The 18,439-nt window shown below is 51.5% G+C and overlaps 1 protein-coding gene across 1 annotated transcript; it reads left to right on the top strand.

The window, feature by feature from the left end:
• The first annotated feature begins 8,418 nt into the window (after nucleotides 1-8,418).
• On the top strand, nucleotides 8,419-11,086 carry ASCL1 (achaete-scute family bHLH transcription factor 1). Its single transcript, XM_036300736.1, has 2 exons — nucleotides 8,419-9,673; nucleotides 10,087-11,086. Exon 1 carries the CDS (start codon nucleotides 8,967-8,969, stop codon nucleotides 9,639-9,641), a length of 675 nt encoding a protein of 224 aa, XP_036156629.1. The 5' UTR covers nucleotides 8,419-8,966; the 3' UTR covers nucleotides 9,642-9,673; nucleotides 10,087-11,086.
• Nucleotides 11,087-18,439: the final 7,353 nt, after the last annotated feature.

Genomic DNA, 18,439 nt, shown 5'->3' on the forward strand with positions numbered 1-18,439 from the left:
AGCCCAAGGACTGAGGGAGCATGAGGAAGGAGGGCTCTCCATCTTGCCCCCACTGTGTGCTAATGGACCTTTTCTTCTTCTACGCTTCCTTTCTGCCCACTAAACTGTAAGCTTATCAAAGGCAATGACTGTCTTGTTCATCTCAGATTATGTTCAATTGTTTTTGGTGAATCCATGAGCATATCAACCTTGATCATTTTACATCTAAGGGGTATTTTCTAAGAGCTTAGATCAGCGATTTGCAACATTTCTCATCTCATGATACACATAAACTAATTACTCAAATTCTGCGGCACACCCAAAATATATATATTTTTTGCCAATCTGATAACAAATAAGCATACTTTTTTTTTTAATTCATTCACACTGGAAGGCTATTGACAATCTAAGGGAAAAGAAGTTAGTGCCCCTGACTAAATGATCAGGTATTGCATATTTTAAAAATTCTTTCAACCAGCACGCCGGTTGAAAATCACTGTCTTAGATGGACAGCACATACCTCCTTTCATGCATTCAGTATGCTTGTGTTTCTTGAAAGGCCCATACACAGTGTTTCCTGTGTGTCAGGTGCTGTGCTCGGCATTTTATAAATATTAACTCATTTAATTTTGGTTTTGTTGCTGTTTCTTTAAGATTCCATGTGTTAGCAATCATCTTCTCACCTTCTTTGTCCCCCTGCTCCTCAAAAAAAAAAGGGGGGGGGGTGCCTGACAGTGGTGCTTAGGGAAGAAAGGTGGGATGGGAAGAAGAGTTCACGTGTTAATGTGATCCCCTGGGGCCACAGTTTCCCAGGCAGGTCCACACCAAGCTATGGCAGGCTGCTTCTTCCTAACTTGGTTCCAGCAAACTTTCCCCTTGGCCTGCGGGCCGGTCCAGCTCTGCCAGGACCGCCTGCATCTGTGTCGATCTTCTCTATGGCCAACTCCGAAGTTTTTGCAAAAATGTAAAAAAAAAAACACGGGCTGGGTGGTAGGCTGCGTGCACCATCAGAAGGACCCTGGGAAGAGCATTCCCGCGCCGAGCCGCCAGGAGTCGGGCTGAGCTCAGACTTCGGGGAGGCGATGATGGACACAGGACACGTGGCCACACAATGGGGACACACGACTGACCTCAGTCACTTGGGCAAACTAACCCAGCTTTCGGGCGGCGGCGGGAGCGTCTGGGAGCTCAGGGCTCCGGCGCCTGCGTCCACCGCCCCCGTGGGGAGCTCCCCTTGCCTGGTTGAGCACCGAGGGCACCCCAGGGCGCACAAGGGTAGCTCAGAGGCCCCGACCCTGCGTTTCACAGTTATCTGGGGAGAATGGGAGCCTGGGTGCGTCCCACGCTGTGCCCAGAAACGCACACGGACCGCTGGGCGCTGAGACCGGCCAGGACGCGCTGGGAGTGAACTTTCCCGCGGTCACTCGCAGGCACCGGGGGACTTTGTGACGTCACAACGCGGTGGGGCAAGGGGCTAGCTAGAGTCTAGTCTAGCCGCTGGACTGAGAAAGGGTCAAACAGGTGTGCAGTGTGTGTGTGGTGTGTGTGGTGGAGGTGGAGGGACATGAAGAGAGGGAAACCCGGAGGAATGGGGAAGGGAACTGGGGACAAACGAATTTGAGAAGGAGCTCTCAAGTTGGGGGAAAAGAACAGGACTTTTTTTTCCTTCCCTCCTATATGCAAACTGTCACTTCGCGTTAGCGTGAGCCCTCCTCTGGCTCATTAGCATGAGCTGTGGCTAACGCGCTTAAACCCTCTAATTATTTATTATGCCGCCACGGAGCCCGTCGCCACCCCGGGGCGCACTTGCGGAGGATGGGGGGGGGGTGTGACTGGCTGGCGTGGGCACCGCGCGGGGGCTGGGGCGCAGCGCCCAGTCTGGCTGCGTGCTGCCAGGGAGAGACCCTTTCGCCTGGAGCCCCGCAAACGCTGTTCCTCCAGGCACTGCTGCCGAGTTGTTGGGGTGCATCAGAAATGCCCTCTCCCCAAAATTCACTCCCAGGGAGTTGGAGCAGCACTCATCTCTGTCGCCTGCATCTGTGTCGATCTTCTCTATGGCCAACTCCGAAGTTGAAGCAAAGGGGAATATTGATTTTTGCAAAAATGTAAAAAAAAAAAAACACGGGCTGGGTGGTAGGCTGCGTGCACCATCAGAAGGACCCTGGGAAGAACCTAAAGGTTGCCTTCCCTCCCTCTCCCCCTCGCCCCAGGGCACGTTCCAAGACAGTTCAGAAAGTTGGGGTTTGGGGGGGGCGCCGCGCTGGGCTGAAAGCCGGCCACTCACGCCCAGGGTTCTATTCAGAAAACAGTTTCAAAATAAGTTAACCTCTGTTGGGTGTTTTTCCCCTCCCCTTCTAATTGTCCCCCTCCCCCGCTCCCTCTCTTCATTCGAGTCTGTTTTATGTTCCTCTGCGTTGTGCCAACTATTTTATCTTTATTCCTTCTCTTTCTGCCCGGCCATTCAGTCCTTTTTTTGTGTGTGTGGCTTCTCCGACTGATGGTGCGGCTCGTTACCACCCACTGCACGCCCGCTCCTGTAGCTGAGGTGTTTCTATACAAACTCGAGCGTCCAGTTGTCATATTAATTATTACACTGAGTAATGACTGAAATGGTCAAAATAAGGGGAAACTCGAGAGCGCTTTTTCTTGCTGCTCAAAGATTCGGCAAAGAAGCCGTGCAACAAAGCACTAATTGGTCCCCAGAAACACTCCGTCAAGGCATGGAAGATAGGTTTCATAGAACCCTGCGATTGTGAAGGGGAGAAAGCCCTGAATGGACCCCACGCTTCTTTTCTAAACTCTCTTGTGAGGAAAAAAAAATGGACCTCTGTTTGAATACTGCCCTGATCCTTGAATACTATACCCAGCAGAGAAAAAAATGCACCATTTATTGTAAGTTTTTTTTTTTCTCTTCTCCAGCTATTCATGGGTTCTCTGTGAAGAATCAGCTGGTTTTGTTTACCGTGAAAGACCTTTACTTTATTTTCATTCTTGGAGGAGGGAGGGAAAGAGAGCCATGTGCCTAGACAGAGAGGAGCTGGCCTACTGTAACAAAATAGGGTGTAACAAATCCTACAAAAGTTTAGAATGTATTGATTCTTTGGAGAGCTATATAGATTAACGACTTTCTTTATGCTCATCTGAGGAAGGTATTTAATCATAATGTAAATGGGGCTTTAGAAAAAAATAAAGACTTCCAGTTACTTCTCCTTATTTGGAGAACTTCAAAAGGACCTGTGAGGGTGGCTGCAAATTACCCCCTCCCTCTACCCCAACCTCCCCTCCCTAACCAAAAGCCACAGTAAAATAATAGTTTGTGCTTCGTTTTGTTTTGTTTTGCAGCCTTATTTTTTTTTTTTAGACGTATTGAAAAAGTGAATAGATTTGTTAGAAGCCTGGATTCCTTAATGCAGGTGCAGGCCTGGATGCTGAGCCAGATCTGTCGATTGTGCCATTCTGGTCCTTGAGCAGGCCATCCCAGGCTAGGCAGACTCAACTCAGGCTGGGCAGCAGCGTTTCTGAAGTTACCTTGGGAAGGGCATGTGGAGATGGTAGATTGTGTGGTAATGTACTTTTCATTTCCCTGGGTAGGACAGTGGCAAGCACAGACTTAGAGCAGCATACACTGCAGGCAGAGGCCCTGTGTTGTAGCTCCTGGAACCCAAATATCTGAATGCCCAGCATACTTAACTTCTCTCAAAGCACCTGTGGATTCTGGGGCTTGGTGCTCACCAAAATTGAGGGTTGCACTAAAACGCTGTGTCCATTCAAAAAATCTCAGGCCTGTGTTCATCTTCCTACTCTCCTTGCCTCTTATTCAGGATCCACTATAAATATAATTTTTTTACTAAATGATTCCTTTTTTAAAAAAGCTCAGAGGGAACTTTTGAAAAGACAAGAGGCATAACTCTTTTCCACAGAGAGAAGGTTCGCAATCCTGGAGCATGAGGATAGTGTGGGAGCAGAGGCGGCACTGGCCCTGGCCAGAACTTCAATTGTGAATGGAAATTAGGTGGCAGGAGATTCAGGACACCAGAGTCTCAGGTCCCCAGGGCAAGGATCCCTATACATCACTAGGAAAGCCCTCTGACCACGTAGACCCTGATGTTGAATGTGGACAAGGTTTAATCTAAGGTGTGGCCCATCTCCAGAGAAATAGAAGAGGGGCCTGAAGGTACAGAAATTAAGGCCCTTATGGTATTGCAAGAGAAAAAGAGCCCTTCTCATTTTTCTAGGATGTCTATATTCTGGGTAATGCATACAGAAGGGGGTTAATGTCCTGCCTCCCCATCACAAGAATGACAGCCCCTGAGATATATGGAGGGATTTGCAAAGTGAATCCACAAACAATATCAGATTTAATCCTCCTGACAGGTGAGCAGAGGTGAGCACCAGTACTCCATCAGGGATGGAGGCATCCAACACTCCTTTTGTGAGTTATTTTTCCCCTCCACCTCTAGCTAAATGGAGCCTCGAGTGATCTGGTTAAGTAAATCCTGGGGTCTGGCTCAGAGTCAGGCCCACTGGTGGCAAGGGAGGTCAGAACCAGTGGCTCTGCTAAAGCCCCTGCCACGTGCCAGCCAAAGAGCACATCGGCATTTCATCTTCACTGTTTGTGTTAAAAACTTGGCTGCTATCTCCCATCCCCTTGACTTGCAAGCATCACCACCATTCCTCAAAAATGACAGGAATGACCCACTCCCATGTGCTGGGACAGTGAGACGGGAGGCATTGGATCTCCAAAGGCTGCATTGACTATCAGGGTGTGGTTCCAGGAAGCCCAGAGGTGGGCCTCCACCCGCTATGAACCCTTCCAGGATGGGCTATGTGAGCAACCACAGAGCATCCTTGTCTCTAGAAAGACTATTATTATTCATCTCTTCCTATTTAGAGTTAATTCGGGTGCTCCACATACATCGTGAAATTTCACAAAAGTTGGGATTAGGTGCTATAACTATGGGAATGGCAGATAAGGAAACAGAGATGGAGAGTACAAAGGTCACCATGCTGTTTAAGTACCAGAGCCTGGGTGTCAAATCAAGTCCTCCTGCTTTATCTCCCTCTTCCCCCAAGACTTGGGGTTCCCTGGGCCTAAGACAGTCTGTGGCAATTCTCTCAGGTGTGTGAGTGTGGGGGAGGGGTATCATACTCTAGGTCACAGGGTCTGAGGCAGGATTCTAATTGCCTCAGTCCTTTGCTCCAAACCAGTGAAAACAACGGGAAAGCCCATTTCAGTGCAAACCCTCCACCCCTTGGTAGTGCACAATCCCCCAAGGTGGAGGCACAAACCCCTGCAAAGAGATTCTAGACTGCTCTACCTTGGGTTGGAGGACATGGTGGAGAGGACAGTGTTGGGCTGGGATGCTGGTGGGGAACATGTTCATTTACTCCAGTCGGAGGAAGAGAATGCCTGGGTTCTTGGAGAGCTTTGCAAACATGTAAGGAAGTAAGCTTAGGATGTGGGAGCTGGGAGAGAGAGGGAGGAATTTTGGCTCAGAGCTGGAGCAGGGAGAATAGGGACAAATGTTTCAGTGGCTTTGGCCAGAAGGATCCCAGCGCCTGCTCTCTTTTCTCCTGGGCGGAAGCCAATGCATAGGGCTGCTATAATGCGTGGCTTCATTGGTTGGCACTTCTATTTGAGCAAGTGTTTCAAGGTGTGTGTGTGTGTGTGTGTATGTGTGTGTGTGTGTGTGTGTGTGTGTGTGTGTGTGTGTCTTGGTGGTGGTGGTGGTGGAGGCGGAGGTGGTGGCAGTGGCAGTGGTGATGATGGGAATAGGCTCTGCCTTGAAATCCAAAGTAATTGGGGTCTCCGTGCAGGCACAAAGCCTGCACCCCAAAAAGGAAACTGAGAACACGTGCTGGCTACCTGAAGGCTTTCCTTGCTCCTAGATACAGATCAGGAAGCTGAGGGCCGGGCCGGAGGCAGAGGAAGAGGGACTTACTTGTTCAAGGTTACAACACAAAATAGGGGTAGAGCCAGAGCTATGGACCTTTAGTGTGGACTGCCTAGACTGCAGCGTGGGCAAACGACAGCCCGTTTGAAATGAATAAAACTATTGAAGAAAAAGACCGTACCCTTTTATGTAATGATGTTTACTTTGAATTTATATTAGTTCACACAAACACTCCATCCATGCTTTTGTTCCGGCCCTCTGGTCCAGTTTAAGAACCCATTGTGGCCCTCGAGTCAAAAAGTTTGCCCACCCCTGGCCTAGAGTCTGGGGTAGAAGAGAGCTCAGAGCACAGGGTTAGGCCTAATATGAGAGAAAACGCACTCAGATGCTTCCATGTTGGTGACTCTCCCCCCCCCCCCCCCCCCCCCCCCCACAATTTTGCTAGAGAGGAGCGGGTGGGACACACAGGGCCTTTCCTAGACGCCTCCTAGTGTCCAGCACCCAGAGCTGGGAGCTGGGTGTCAGGTGGTGAGTCTCCCCTGGTTGGAAAGCAGGTGGTGTGGTTCTGCTTTAGGCAGCACCGCCTCCTACCGTTCCCGGAAATGTGAATTTGGAGATTCTCAGCTCCTTTTCTGGGGTGGTGGGTGAGGGTGGGCGAGAGGAGAGACCAGAGGTGTACACCAGGGGGGTTCAGCAAAGTCCTGTGGGGTCTGAAGCCCTGAGTTACTGTGCCAGAGGGGGCAGTGTGGGTGGGGAGATTTACAGAGCTCATCTCTGTGGGCATGATTCCGTGCTTTACTCCCCAAACTCCCCATTTTAAAAGAGAAAACTGGGGCAGAGAAGAGAGGTGATTCACCTTGGGAGCCACGGGTCTGTACTTCCCGTCCCCACCACATTGTTCTGACAATACTCTTAGCCCCGCCATAGGTACCAAGGGCGGCAACCTGAGTCACCCCCATGGATCCCTCCCCAACTCCACAATGGGAAGTCCCAGGAGAAGTCAGTGATCGGATAATTCACCGAAATCATCCCTGTACCCAGGCCTCTAATCCACTGGCTGGCTGTCCTCTGCTTCCTTCTGCCTGGACACGCGCCCCAGCCTCCTTCCCTTGCCTCCACCTGAGCGGTATGGAGACGGGACCCATTGCTCTCGATCCGCTTTCCCCGCAGCGCCGCGTCCCAAGGCGCCCCGAAGCTGGACCAGGCTTGGGCCAGAGAGCGCCAGGGCCAGGGCCCAGGAAGGGCGCCTGGGCGGGCGCTGTCCCAGCGGCTGAGCGAGGGCGGCAAGCGCCTCCCCCTCCCTCACGGCGCCAGCACGCGGCCCCGCCGGGCTCGGCTCCCAGACGCCTGCCACCGTCCCGCCGGGCACACGCCTGGGGCGGGATGGAGGCTGCGCCAAGGCCGCCGAGGTGCCTGCGGCAGCTCCGAACAACCAGGGAAGCTCCTCTAGCCCCTCAAGCTCCATCATCACCCCCCCCCCCCGATCCAGCCCCGACTATCTCAGAAAACTCCCTTCTTTATGGGCCCCCCCTCCCCTCCATGGGATCGCAAATTATTTTGGGGGGGGGGGAGGGGCGGACTGCTACAGGCAGCTGGAGTGCATCCTGGGGGTCTTCCCTGACGCACACACCTACCTAAGGGCTCTGACCACCTCCCTTCTCCTGGGCACCCTCCACACTTGCTCAGTTGTGGGGAGCACATCCCCGGATGGGACCTTAGAGACCATCGATCCCAACCTCTGCTGTTAGAGACAGGAAAACGGAGGCTCAGAGAGGATGCCACCTTCCGAGGGCCACAGAGCCGGTGAGAGGATGCATTGGGACTAGAACCGAAGTCTTAGCAGTACTTTAGTTTAACAGTCCATCTTTCTGAACTTCAATCGCAAATTTGCATCAGCTTCCAAGGGCAGCAAAGACGCCCCCCGGAAAGAGAGAGAGAGAGAGAGAGAGAGAGAGAGAGAGAGAGAGAGAGAGAGAGAATGACAGTGGGTAGGAGGAGAAAACGGGAAACATGGAGTCCCACTCCCCTCTAACCTCCACACCACCGGTGCTGCTTTTTCTGCCTAAACCTTCTCCCGTACTTTGCTCCAAGTTCTCAGGAGAATCCCAGGGCATTTCACCCCAAACCTGTCAACCCTTACACCCCAACTCCCAGAGCTATTTGCCCCTCCTGCGACGCCAGCCGCCCCCCCCCCCTTTTCTGGAGCCACCCCCGGCTGCAGCCCGCCGCGAGCGCGCCGCCTGTTTATTCAGCCGGGAGTCCGGCACGCGCCAGGCGCACGCACTGCAACAACAAACCCGGCTGAATGGAGAGTTTGCTTGGAGCGGGCGCAGGGAAGGGGCGGGGGAAGGGGAGGTAGGGGAGTTTAGGGAGTGGGTGGGAGGAGGAGGCAAAAGGAGGGGGGGAGTGGGGGCGGCAGCCGCTCGCTGCAGCAGCGGGGAGTGGGGGGCGAGGCGGGGCCAGGGCTGCGCGTGGGGCTGGGTGTCCCATTGAAAAGGCGGCCGCACTCCGGCCGCCCGGCACTCTCACTTCTGGCCAGGGAACGTGGAAGGCGCACCGACAGGGAGCCGTCCAGGGCGGGCGAGTGAAAGAAGGGAGTCAGACAGAAAGGAGGTTAACAACATAATAAAAAAAAAAACAGCCTGAGCCACGGTTGGAGAGACCGGGACCCGGCGCAAGAGAGCGCAGCCTTAGGGGGAGAGGAACGGGAGACTCAGCAGAGCGCGCTCATCACTGACTTTTGCTTCTTCTGCCTTTTTTTTTTTTTCTTTTTTAAGAAGAAGGCGCTAACGGCAGCCTCACACGCGAGCGCCACGCGAGGCTCCCGAAGCCAACCCGCGAGGGGAGGAGGGGAAGGAGGAGCAGGAGCCGTGGAGGGCGGAGGAAAAGCATTTGCACCTTCTCTGCTCCCATCCTCAACCTCCCGGGGATTTTGTAATTTTGTGAAACTTCCCCGAGCGAGCTCCCTCTTCCTCTCTCCCCTCCTTTCCCTCGCCGTTCGCGCATCCCGGTCCTGCCTGCGTCCCCCTCGCGCGCCCCGCACCTCGCATCCCCGCTCGCTCCTCTCCCGCGCCTCCTTGGCAGCCGCAGCGCATGGAGAGCTCTGCCAAGATGGAGAGCGGCGCGGGCCAGCAGCCCCAGCAGCCCTTCCTGCCGCCCGCAGCCTGCTTCTTTGCCACGGCGGCGGCGGCGGCGGCGGCAGCGGCGGCGGCGGCTCAGAGCGCGCAGCCCCAGCCGCCACCCGCGCCGCAGCTGAGCCCGGCGGCCGACGGCCAGCCCTCGGGGGGAGGTCACAAGTCCGCGGCCAAGCCGGCGAAGCGGCCGCGCTCGTCCTCGCCCGAACTGATGCGCTGCAAACGCCGGCTCAACTTCAGCGGCTTCGGCTACAGCCTGCCGCAGCAGCAGCCGGCCGCCGTGGCCCGGCGCAACGAGCGCGAGCGCAACCGGGTCAAGCTGGTCAACCTGGGCTTCGCCACCCTGCGGGAGCACGTCCCCAACGGCGCGGCCAACAAGAAGATGAGCAAGGTGGAGACCCTGCGCTCCGCCGTCGAGTACATCCGCGCGCTGCAGCAGCTGCTGGACGAGCACGACGCGGTGAGCGCTGCCTTCCAGGCGGGCGTCCTGTCGCCCACCATCTCCCCCAACTACTCCAACGACATGAACTCCATGGCCGGCTCGCCAGTCTCGTCCTACTCGTCGGACGAGGGCTCCTACGACCCCCTCAGCCCCGAGGAGCAAGAGCTGCTCGACTTCACCAACTGGTTCTGAGCTCGGCCTGGCCAGGCCCTGGTGCAAAGCAGGTAGGTGGCATTGGGGAGTGACCTGGGTGAGAGGAGGTTACTTATCTTCATCCCTTGTCCCTCCGTCTTAGTATCTGAGGGAGGGGGACTGTCTCCACGGAGACGCGGGTGGGGGAGATTGAGTCCCAGGATCTGTGCAAGTCAGTCGATTTGAAATCCTGGGTGGTTTGTTTCACTGTTGGCCTCTGAGAGTGGCTTTGCCCAGGTCTCCAAGGACTGGATAGGGGTGAGATGGGGAGGTGGAGAAAGGAGTACTACTAGGGCCTGTCCAAAGAGGCGCTCTACCTGACAGATCCTCCCCTCCCTAAACCTCCACCCGCCCCAGCCCCTCCCCTCACCCCCCCCCAGGCTCCCTCCCCATGCTAGTCTCCAAATACACATTAACGTCTCCCTTTCTTCTCCTTATGTTATAGGGTGACTGCACAACCTGTCTCTTTAGTGCTTTCTCGTCGGTGATGCTGGAAGGGAGAAAAAAAGAAAAAGAGAAGAAAAAAGAAAAGAAAAGCAGGCAGCCCACCCCAACGCCAACCAAGCGACGCAGGCCTGCGAAGCAAGGCTCTCACAAAACAGGGATGCGCTCAGAACTGTCTCGCTGCACTCCAATCATTCACGGAGATTTGAAGAGTGACTAGGACCAGAGTCAAAGTGCAAAACGCTGCTCCTGTGCAAAGGCATTGAGCTCCTGGTGGAAGAGAGCAGCACACGCCCTGTAGGAACTCCCACCCACCACTAGCAGGCAGAGCTGGAGGCGCTGGCTTACTCGGGTGTCTTCACCTCCCCGCCCTCTTTGAAAGCGCAGTTCTTAACCCTCTAGCCAAGGGTTGGTGACTTTCCTCTCAGTATCCCCGTCCCAGGACACTGTGGACTTCGGTCTGCAGCGAAACTGTGCTGTACTCAGTCCTCTGACACCCCATCCTTGGGCCTCCTCCCCACACCCCACTCCCTCACACCATCTTTTCTACCATTTTCATCATAGGATGCTTCCAATCTTTTGTGAATTTTTTTTTATTATAAGAAAAATCTATTTGTATCTATCCTAACCAGTTTGGGGATATATTAAGATATTTTTGTACATAAGAGAGAAAGAGAAAAAAATTTATAGAGTTTTGTACAAATGGTTTAAAATGTGTATATCTTGAAACTTTAACATGTAATGCTGTTACCTCTGCATATTTTAGATGTGTAGCTCACCTTACAACTGCCATTTTCCCTGTGTGGCTTTTGTAACGAACTCTCCTAATAGGGGAGATCAAAAGGCCACCGGATGTACTTAAGCACCAATGTGTCTTACTTTAGAGAAACTTTGTTAATGTATTAATGACGTTATTAAATACTGTTCCAGAACAAAGTTTATGCAGCTACTGTCCAAACACAAAGTGGCAGCCAGTGCTTTTGAAAGGTTGCCTTTTGGGAAATTTCTATCACTGCCTTTTTTTTTCCTTACTGTTTTATTACAAACTTACAAAAAAAAAAAAAACCCTCATGTATAACCCTGTTTTATACAAACTAGTTTCGTAATAAAACGTTTTTCTTTCTTTCTTCCTTTCCTTCTTTTTATACAAGTGAAAAAGTCTTCTTTGCCTCTATTGCCCTGTCCAAGGTATTGAAACTTTAAAGGGAAGGGGTGGGAGAAGGAGAAAAGGGTGGTGCATGGCACTCAGCCTGGCAGAAAAGCTAAGTGCAGCAGATCAGTCCTACCTGAGCTGGCCCTATGATGAATGCAGAGGGGAAAACTACATAGATAAAAAGGATTTTCTTCCCCTTTTATGCTGCCGGACACACTCATACACCCAGAGAATAGGTGGTGGTTGATGATTGCATTGTCTTTCCGTAAAATGATTTACATTTTTAAAAAATGCACCCCCCCCCCCAAGTGAAGTGGAAAGAAGTGGTCCTCTCCCCACTTTTTGACCCTTAACCAACCGCATTCTGAGGTCCTAATTGTGAAACTGCAGACGGGCTGGATGAGATCATAGGTGCTCTGGGTGGGAGGGAGGATGGTGGTACTGAGTCCCCGTGGCTGGTGTGCTGTTCCCTCACTTCCAGGCGCACATTTTCCACTTCTTTGCCCAGGATGCACGCTTTCCATCCCGATTTTAAGTAAAGGGCATGTATGGTATGAATTCCCTGCGGAAGGAACGACATCTAAAGAAAGAAACGCCTTAGAAATGGGGGTGGGGGCGTTTTGAGACACTGGCCTATCTAAGCTGGCGACTCTATCCGAATAGCGTGAGCTGCGTGTAAAAGTACCCAATTACCAAGATTCAAAAAGAAATTAGTGGGGTTTTTGGCTGGCTTGCTTCTTGTCAGTTAGCAAGGACGTGATCGGAATCCCACTCCGCCTCTCGCCGGCGCCTCGCTCCCCTCCTGCGTTACTTGCACATTCAGTTTGCGTGTCTCCAGCCAAGCGGAAAGCCAAGCGCAAAATGCGTCTTACAAAACCCAACAAAGAGCGGAGAGCCGGCACGTCTTCCAGAGTTAAAAATCTAGTCTGTGTTGGTACATCTATACCGTTTAGTGGCACGGAATAATCATTTTTTAAAGCTGCGATGCGCGGAGCACGCCGCAGCGTCTGATGTCATTTTGCTAAATGACCCTCTATAGAATGCACATGGAGGCTCCGGTCCCTTTCAAAGGGATGAGCGTAATTAAGGGGGAAAAAAATCAGTAAATTCCTCATCGCCATAAATAATCGGACTTTCTGCCAGCAGTGGGCCAATTTAGAGCTTACTTCGGGGAAGTAATGCTTTTGTGATGCTTGCTTTTATTTTTGTCTTCTCCTTTGGAGGACCAGAACTGGGCTCCCCACCTCCCTCCTCCCCCCTCACTTCTTTTCCTTTTAATTTAGCTCCTTTGCAACTTTTCAGATAAGGTAGGCAAAGAAAGTGTAGCAAGTCATTTATTGCTATGAATATAACATTGGGATAATGTTTCAGCCCCCACAAAGGGGTCCCCCGCCCTTCTTCTAAAGACAGGTGTTCTTTTACTCACTTCTGAATGGGGAATATCCAGTCTCGTTAAACTTGAGGCAAAGTTAGCCCTTATTTGCCACAATGCGAAGGCAAACTCGAAAAAAATTCACCAAAAAAAAACACAAAAAAAAACAAAAAAACCCCACAATTTTGCCGAAGCTAGGAAAGGGCAAAGCAGGGATTGGGCAAAATCTCATTACATCTGCTCTAATCGCTTAGCAACACAAAGCCTGGGCTTGTGCGGCGAAGGGAAGCCATTCAGGGCGCTGTGACAGGCCGCATTCAGCCGGCATTAGTCAGCCCCATAAATCACTGCTGCCCATTGGCTACACGGCGGGCTTTGGAGCGGGTTGGGGCTGTCAGCGAAATACAAAATGTAGACCCTCGCCGCTAGCAAGCCCAGCCTCTCCCTGGTCCTAGCCGCCCCCCCCCCCCCATTCCACTTTCTTTGGAGGGAGGTGTTGGGGAAGAAAACTTGCCTTGACTTTATTGACTGAGAAATCTTACCTATTCAACCAATGACCCAAAGACCACCGAGTTAAGAGTGGAGACACGCCTAAAATTGATGAGGAGGAGCGGGGAGTGCAGGGAGAAAAAGAATAAACAGACCGCAGAACTGTTGAATGCCAGTATTATCAGAGGCTGGGCTGGAGCTCCTGGGACACACATTTCACCTCCCTGACAAAGCCTTGAATATTTTTTTTAATCGGAAGGAAGAGGGTGTGTGTGTGGAGAAGAATCTATCTCCCATCAGGCAGGGCCATGGAAGAAGAGAGAAAAAAATGGGTCTGCTCTCTGCAAAGGGCGTCAAAGGAATAGGACTGAGATGTAGTAAGAAAGAGTAGAGTGCGCTTTTCCCCTTTGCTGTTCCTGCCGGGCCAGGGATGTTAGAACACAGAACCAACAGCCCAATTCCTTCCGAGCTTCAGGATTCTTGTGGGTACCATGGGCTTGATGGTACCCACAGCAGGGAGAGGGGGCGATGTAAAGGAGTTAGCGCTTGGCCTTTGGGAGGTGGGGGTGGGTGACAAGGTTACAAACTAAATGTAAATGTGAGTGCCTGTTGTTATTTTTATCTCCTGTCCTGTCTCTTTTCTTGGGGACTGGCCAGTTGCTGCCTCTAAATCACAGACTGGCTTTGAGGCTCACCCACAAGCCACATGGGAGTAGCGGTGGAGTCAAGGTAGGCTTTCCTGGGAAGCCCAGGTCAACTTCCTTCAAATGTCACCTCCTCCAAGAAGCTTCCCCTGTCTGCTCTGTCTAAAGCCACGCTCACAGCCACTCTCCATTCATTACGGTGTTTCTCCTTCTTGGCATTTACCACTCTCTGAAAAAAAAAAATGCATGTGTGTTTGTTTATACAATTGCTGTCAATGGCCCCTTACTAGATGGTACACTACATGAGGACAGGAACCTGTCCTGTCTTGTTCACTGGTGTCTCCGCAGCTCCAGAAGAAATAGGTATTTGTTGATTGAATGGATGGTCTGCTCTGTTGCACTGATAGCTGTGTTCCTTCCTTTCCTTCTCCTGATCCACTTTCTGCCCTCTCTGCTCTGCCCTGTGTCTCCAGAGGCAAATCTCCATGCATTTCATTGTTAGGCCTCCCTTGCCCTCTGGCTTCCTGCCGGGTTTATCCACTGGGAGAAGGTTGTGAGGCAGGAGGGACATAGACCTGACTTTTACATCCCTGCTCCTCACTGCTTGGGCTTAGTTGCTTTGGCAGTGGCTTTGCTCCTTGGTCTAAGGCCACACCTCCGTCTGGAGGCTTCTCTCCCACAGCACCAGCTCTTGTCCCTGCAGCTGTTGCAGATGCAGTAACAGCTTCCTCCTCTTGCTCCTTCAGTCTCAGAGGTGGTAAAGGCTCCGCCTTGTTAGTCGTCTGTGGGTGCTGCATCATGCTGACTCCCTTAGCCCCAAGCACACCTCTGTGTCTCCATTAACTGCGTTTCATGGACCCTTTCAAGTGTTCCATCTGCTCCTGCTGACCCTGGCTGGTACATAGGCTATTCTCCCACAGGCGCTCAGGGATGTGCTAGTTTTGAATGAAGATTTTTCTGGAACTCATGGCTATCAGAAGGAAACTTCCTTAGGGCAGAGGTGATGGGGAGCTTGTTCAAAACCTAATGCTGGAAAGTCAGTTCACTTTTTTTGAGCAGGGAATGGCTTACCTGAAAGTTTGCAAAAGAAGTCAGTTATAGTCTTCTCTTCAGGAAAATGAGGGTATCTTCCCTTTTATGGGTCAACCAGTGAACTGGAAAGGAAAGGGCTTTGGAGTTGCCAATGACTATATCAGTGCAAGGGATCATTGCTCCTCAGGACCTTCCAGGAGCAGATAAGAAGTGGTGCTGGGGACTTGCCACCAAGATAAACAAAGACCTACCAGTCATGCCTTCATTCAGCCATTCATTCGCAGGGCCGTGTATGCACTCATTTAAAAATGGAAGGAATATGATGAAATGTAGTCAACTTTTCTAGGAGCTAATTCTCTTAATTTGTATCTTCTAGGGGCGAGCTCTGAGAAGCTTGTTTTATTGCAACCTCTTTGAAAAGCACCACGGGTGCTTCTCTGAACTACGAATGTCCTCAGTCCTATCTCCCCTTTCCTACTCTTGAGAAGTCTGAACTAACTCTCTCTCTCTCTCTCTCTCTCTCTCTCTCTCTCTCTCTCTCTCTCTCTCTCTCTCTCTCTCTCTCTCTCTCTCTCTCTCTCTCCCCACTCCTGGGCCAAGAAATGATTCATTTTCGGATTTCCCTAGAAAGTCCCCGTTATCCGGAGTCAAAGGTAGAAAGGGACGTGGATCCGTTAACGCTAAGGTGCTTTTGCCGCTGCCAAAGCCAAGAGCTGGGCTCCAGCGCAGGTCCAAGTTATATTCCTTCTTCTTTTGTATGCAAGATTAGGTTGTTACAAAAGAGCGTGTGTAGGTTAATGGCAGGAGGCAAGTTGCAGCGGAGAAGCGGGCCGGGAGCGCGTGTCAGGTTTAATGATTTATTCAGGCTGCAGCGCATCGGGGCGCTGATTGGCTGCAGGCATGCGTCCGCTGTCAGCTGCGCGCGCCCGGCCGCGCCCCACTACCTGCCGGCAGGGGTGGCGCCGGTGGGGCGTGGAGGGGAGAGGAGGCTGGGCATCCTCCTAGGTGATGAGCTGTGTGAAAAGACGGAAGAGATAGAAGGTGAGGGGCGGGGGCGGGGAGAGATGAGGGAGAGAAAAAGGAGAAAGAAATTTGGGGAGAAGGGAGAGGGAGAGAGAGAGGACAGAGGGGTGGCTGGAGGGAGAAAAAAGTAAAGGAGAAGGTAAGGAAGGAAAGAGGGGAGGAGAGGAGAGATGGAGAGATAAAGGAGAGGAGAAAAACAAGAGGGAGAAAGTGACAAAAAAACGAGAATGAGAGACTAGAGAGAGAGAGAGTTGGAGAGGGGAGTGGGAGGCGCTTCCAGAACGCCCCACATGCGCCCCCCCTCCAGCCAGCCTGCAGGCCGCCGCTCACAAAGCCGCCTTTTATGAGCTGGCTTCCAGGGCTATTTTGGGGACGAAATGGGGGAAAGGCGCCAACCCACACTCCTTGAAGGGAGTCACTTTCTGAGAAGTGAGGACTGGGCCCTGGGTCTGGGCGATCGCGGCAGGAAGTGGATGCAAGGGAGAAAAGCTAGGCACCTGCCAAAAAACAAGAGCACTTGGAGAGCACCCCCCTCCTCAATCCCCTCCCCGCTCCCCTGCGGCCCGCAGGCCTGGAAAGCTGCAGCGCTGGGCTAGGGCGCCACCCAGCACCGCTTCCTAACCCTGGACCCAGCGCAGCTCATTTCCCTCCTAAATGCTCTCTGGACCAAAATACCCCCGCCTGCCTTTCTTTGGGTCCTTCTCTAACTGTGCCCTGAGTCCATTTCTCCTCCCACTTCTCTTTCTCTACTTCTTCCTTCTCCTCTTACTTCTTCACTCATTTGCTCTCATTTTTGCCAATTAAAAAACTGCAACACTCAAAACACTTCTAGACTGGAGACCGGCTCCAGCCAATGGGCCCCTTGGAAAGAGGGCGTGGGGTAGGGAGAAAGAGCAGAAGAAAGGTATTTGGATGGGGAAGGGGATGTGACATTTGAAAATCAGTCCACTCTGCATTTCCCTGGATAAAGTTGTTGAGCCTTCAGAGTCAGCTGCTTGTGTTTGGGGAGCTAGAATTTTTATCAATAACCACCCCTGTCCCTAAGACCAAGAAAGAAGTAAAGCTGGTCCCTCCCAACTCCCCCGCCCCCCCCCACTCCCCCCACACTCTCCCCTCCCACCTTCAGAACACACAGCCTTTGGCCTCCCCCAGCTATAGCTCTATACTAGGAAAAACAGTCTGTCTCCATTGTCCAGGTGCCAGCAGGGCCTTTGGCGAAAGGGAGGCCAGCCAGCCCTCTGATCAAACTCAAAGGTTAGTTAAAAGACAAAAACAGCTGAAAGTCTTCATGAATAATGCTGCCCCCCCCCAATCCTTCCCCAATCTCCCCCTCCCAGCTCCCAGCTCAGTGTAGTGCAAGCCCCAGATCAATGCCCTACCACTTTGTTATGCTGCTCGCCTAAGTCAGAATTTCACAGAAAGGCCAAGAAGAAAAGCTCCCACAATTAGGGGTCGCCTGTCAGAAAACATTAATGCCTTCCTCTCCCAGCCTGTCAGGCCTGCTGCAGACACAAACCGCCATGGCGAATTGGCTCCCCACCCCTGTGAAGCACCCGCCAGCTAAAGGAGCAAGGATTTGAAAGCCAAAGGAGACACAGCCTGCCCAAGTGTGGTGTCTATAGTGTCAGGACACGGATAGCCCCGGCTTCTTCTTCTTAAGAGTCAGCATGAGATGCCTGGGAGAGGCCATTAGAGATAGCCCTGTGGATGGGCAGGTGGACAGGTCTCCGGGACCACAGCAGTCTAACAGAACTTTTTCCTGCAATGGGCATGGTTAAAATATATGCACGAGACTACACCCTCGTCTCCTTCTTACTGAACATTTCCCAAGTGCCAGGCATCTTATAGTGTTCATAATCAGAGCAATCCTATTTGGTGGAGTATTATTATTTTTGCCTTATAGATGAAAAACCCAAGGGGCTCAAAGAAACTATCTGACCTGTCTATGATCATGCAGCTAGGTGGTGGCAGAGTCAGGATTTGAGTTCAGATTTGCCTGACTCCAAATTGCACGTTCTTTCCACCATAATCCAGCCCATAGATTCTCCAATAAGATCTAGAGACCAACTCTATGTTTGTCTGCTTCTGATAACATTACCAATATGCGAAACATGTTCTTTGCCATCTTCCTAATGTAATATAGTATTACAAAGACTATATTCCCTGCTTCTAGAACAGTATCTGGCACATGTTTAACACTCAAGAACTTCTGGAAGGAAGAAAAGAGGAAAGAAAAGGAAAAACAAAAGGAGGAAGAAAAGGAAGGATTCCTATAAAGAAACGTTCTTTTGATTTCCTTTGAACATAACTTTGTTCTGATAGATATTTGATTTTTGAGTCAGGAGATCTGGTTGGAATTCTCCATGCACCATCAGTTAGGTAGGGAGTTGAAACTTAGTTTCCTCCTCTGTGTAAGAGGAGATAACACTTAACTTCAAGGGTAAATATGAAGATATAATAAGATAAACTACACCAAAGTGCCTAGCTTGGTATCCAGCACATAGTAGATGCTCAAGAAAATTTAGTTGAAAATGAAATAAGATTTAGTCTTTTATTTTTGTGTACCAGGAAACTATATGCCACACATGCAATTACATCCATGGGATAAAAATACTATATAGAGCAATCATTAGGGAATTCT

The sequence above is a fragment of the Myotis myotis genome, unplaced genomic scaffold (assembly GCF_014108235.1).
Source record: "Myotis myotis isolate mMyoMyo1 unplaced genomic scaffold, mMyoMyo1.p scaffold_m19_p_3, whole genome shotgun sequence".
Lineage (NCBI taxonomy): Eukaryota > Metazoa > Chordata > Mammalia > Chiroptera > Vespertilionidae > Myotis > Myotis myotis.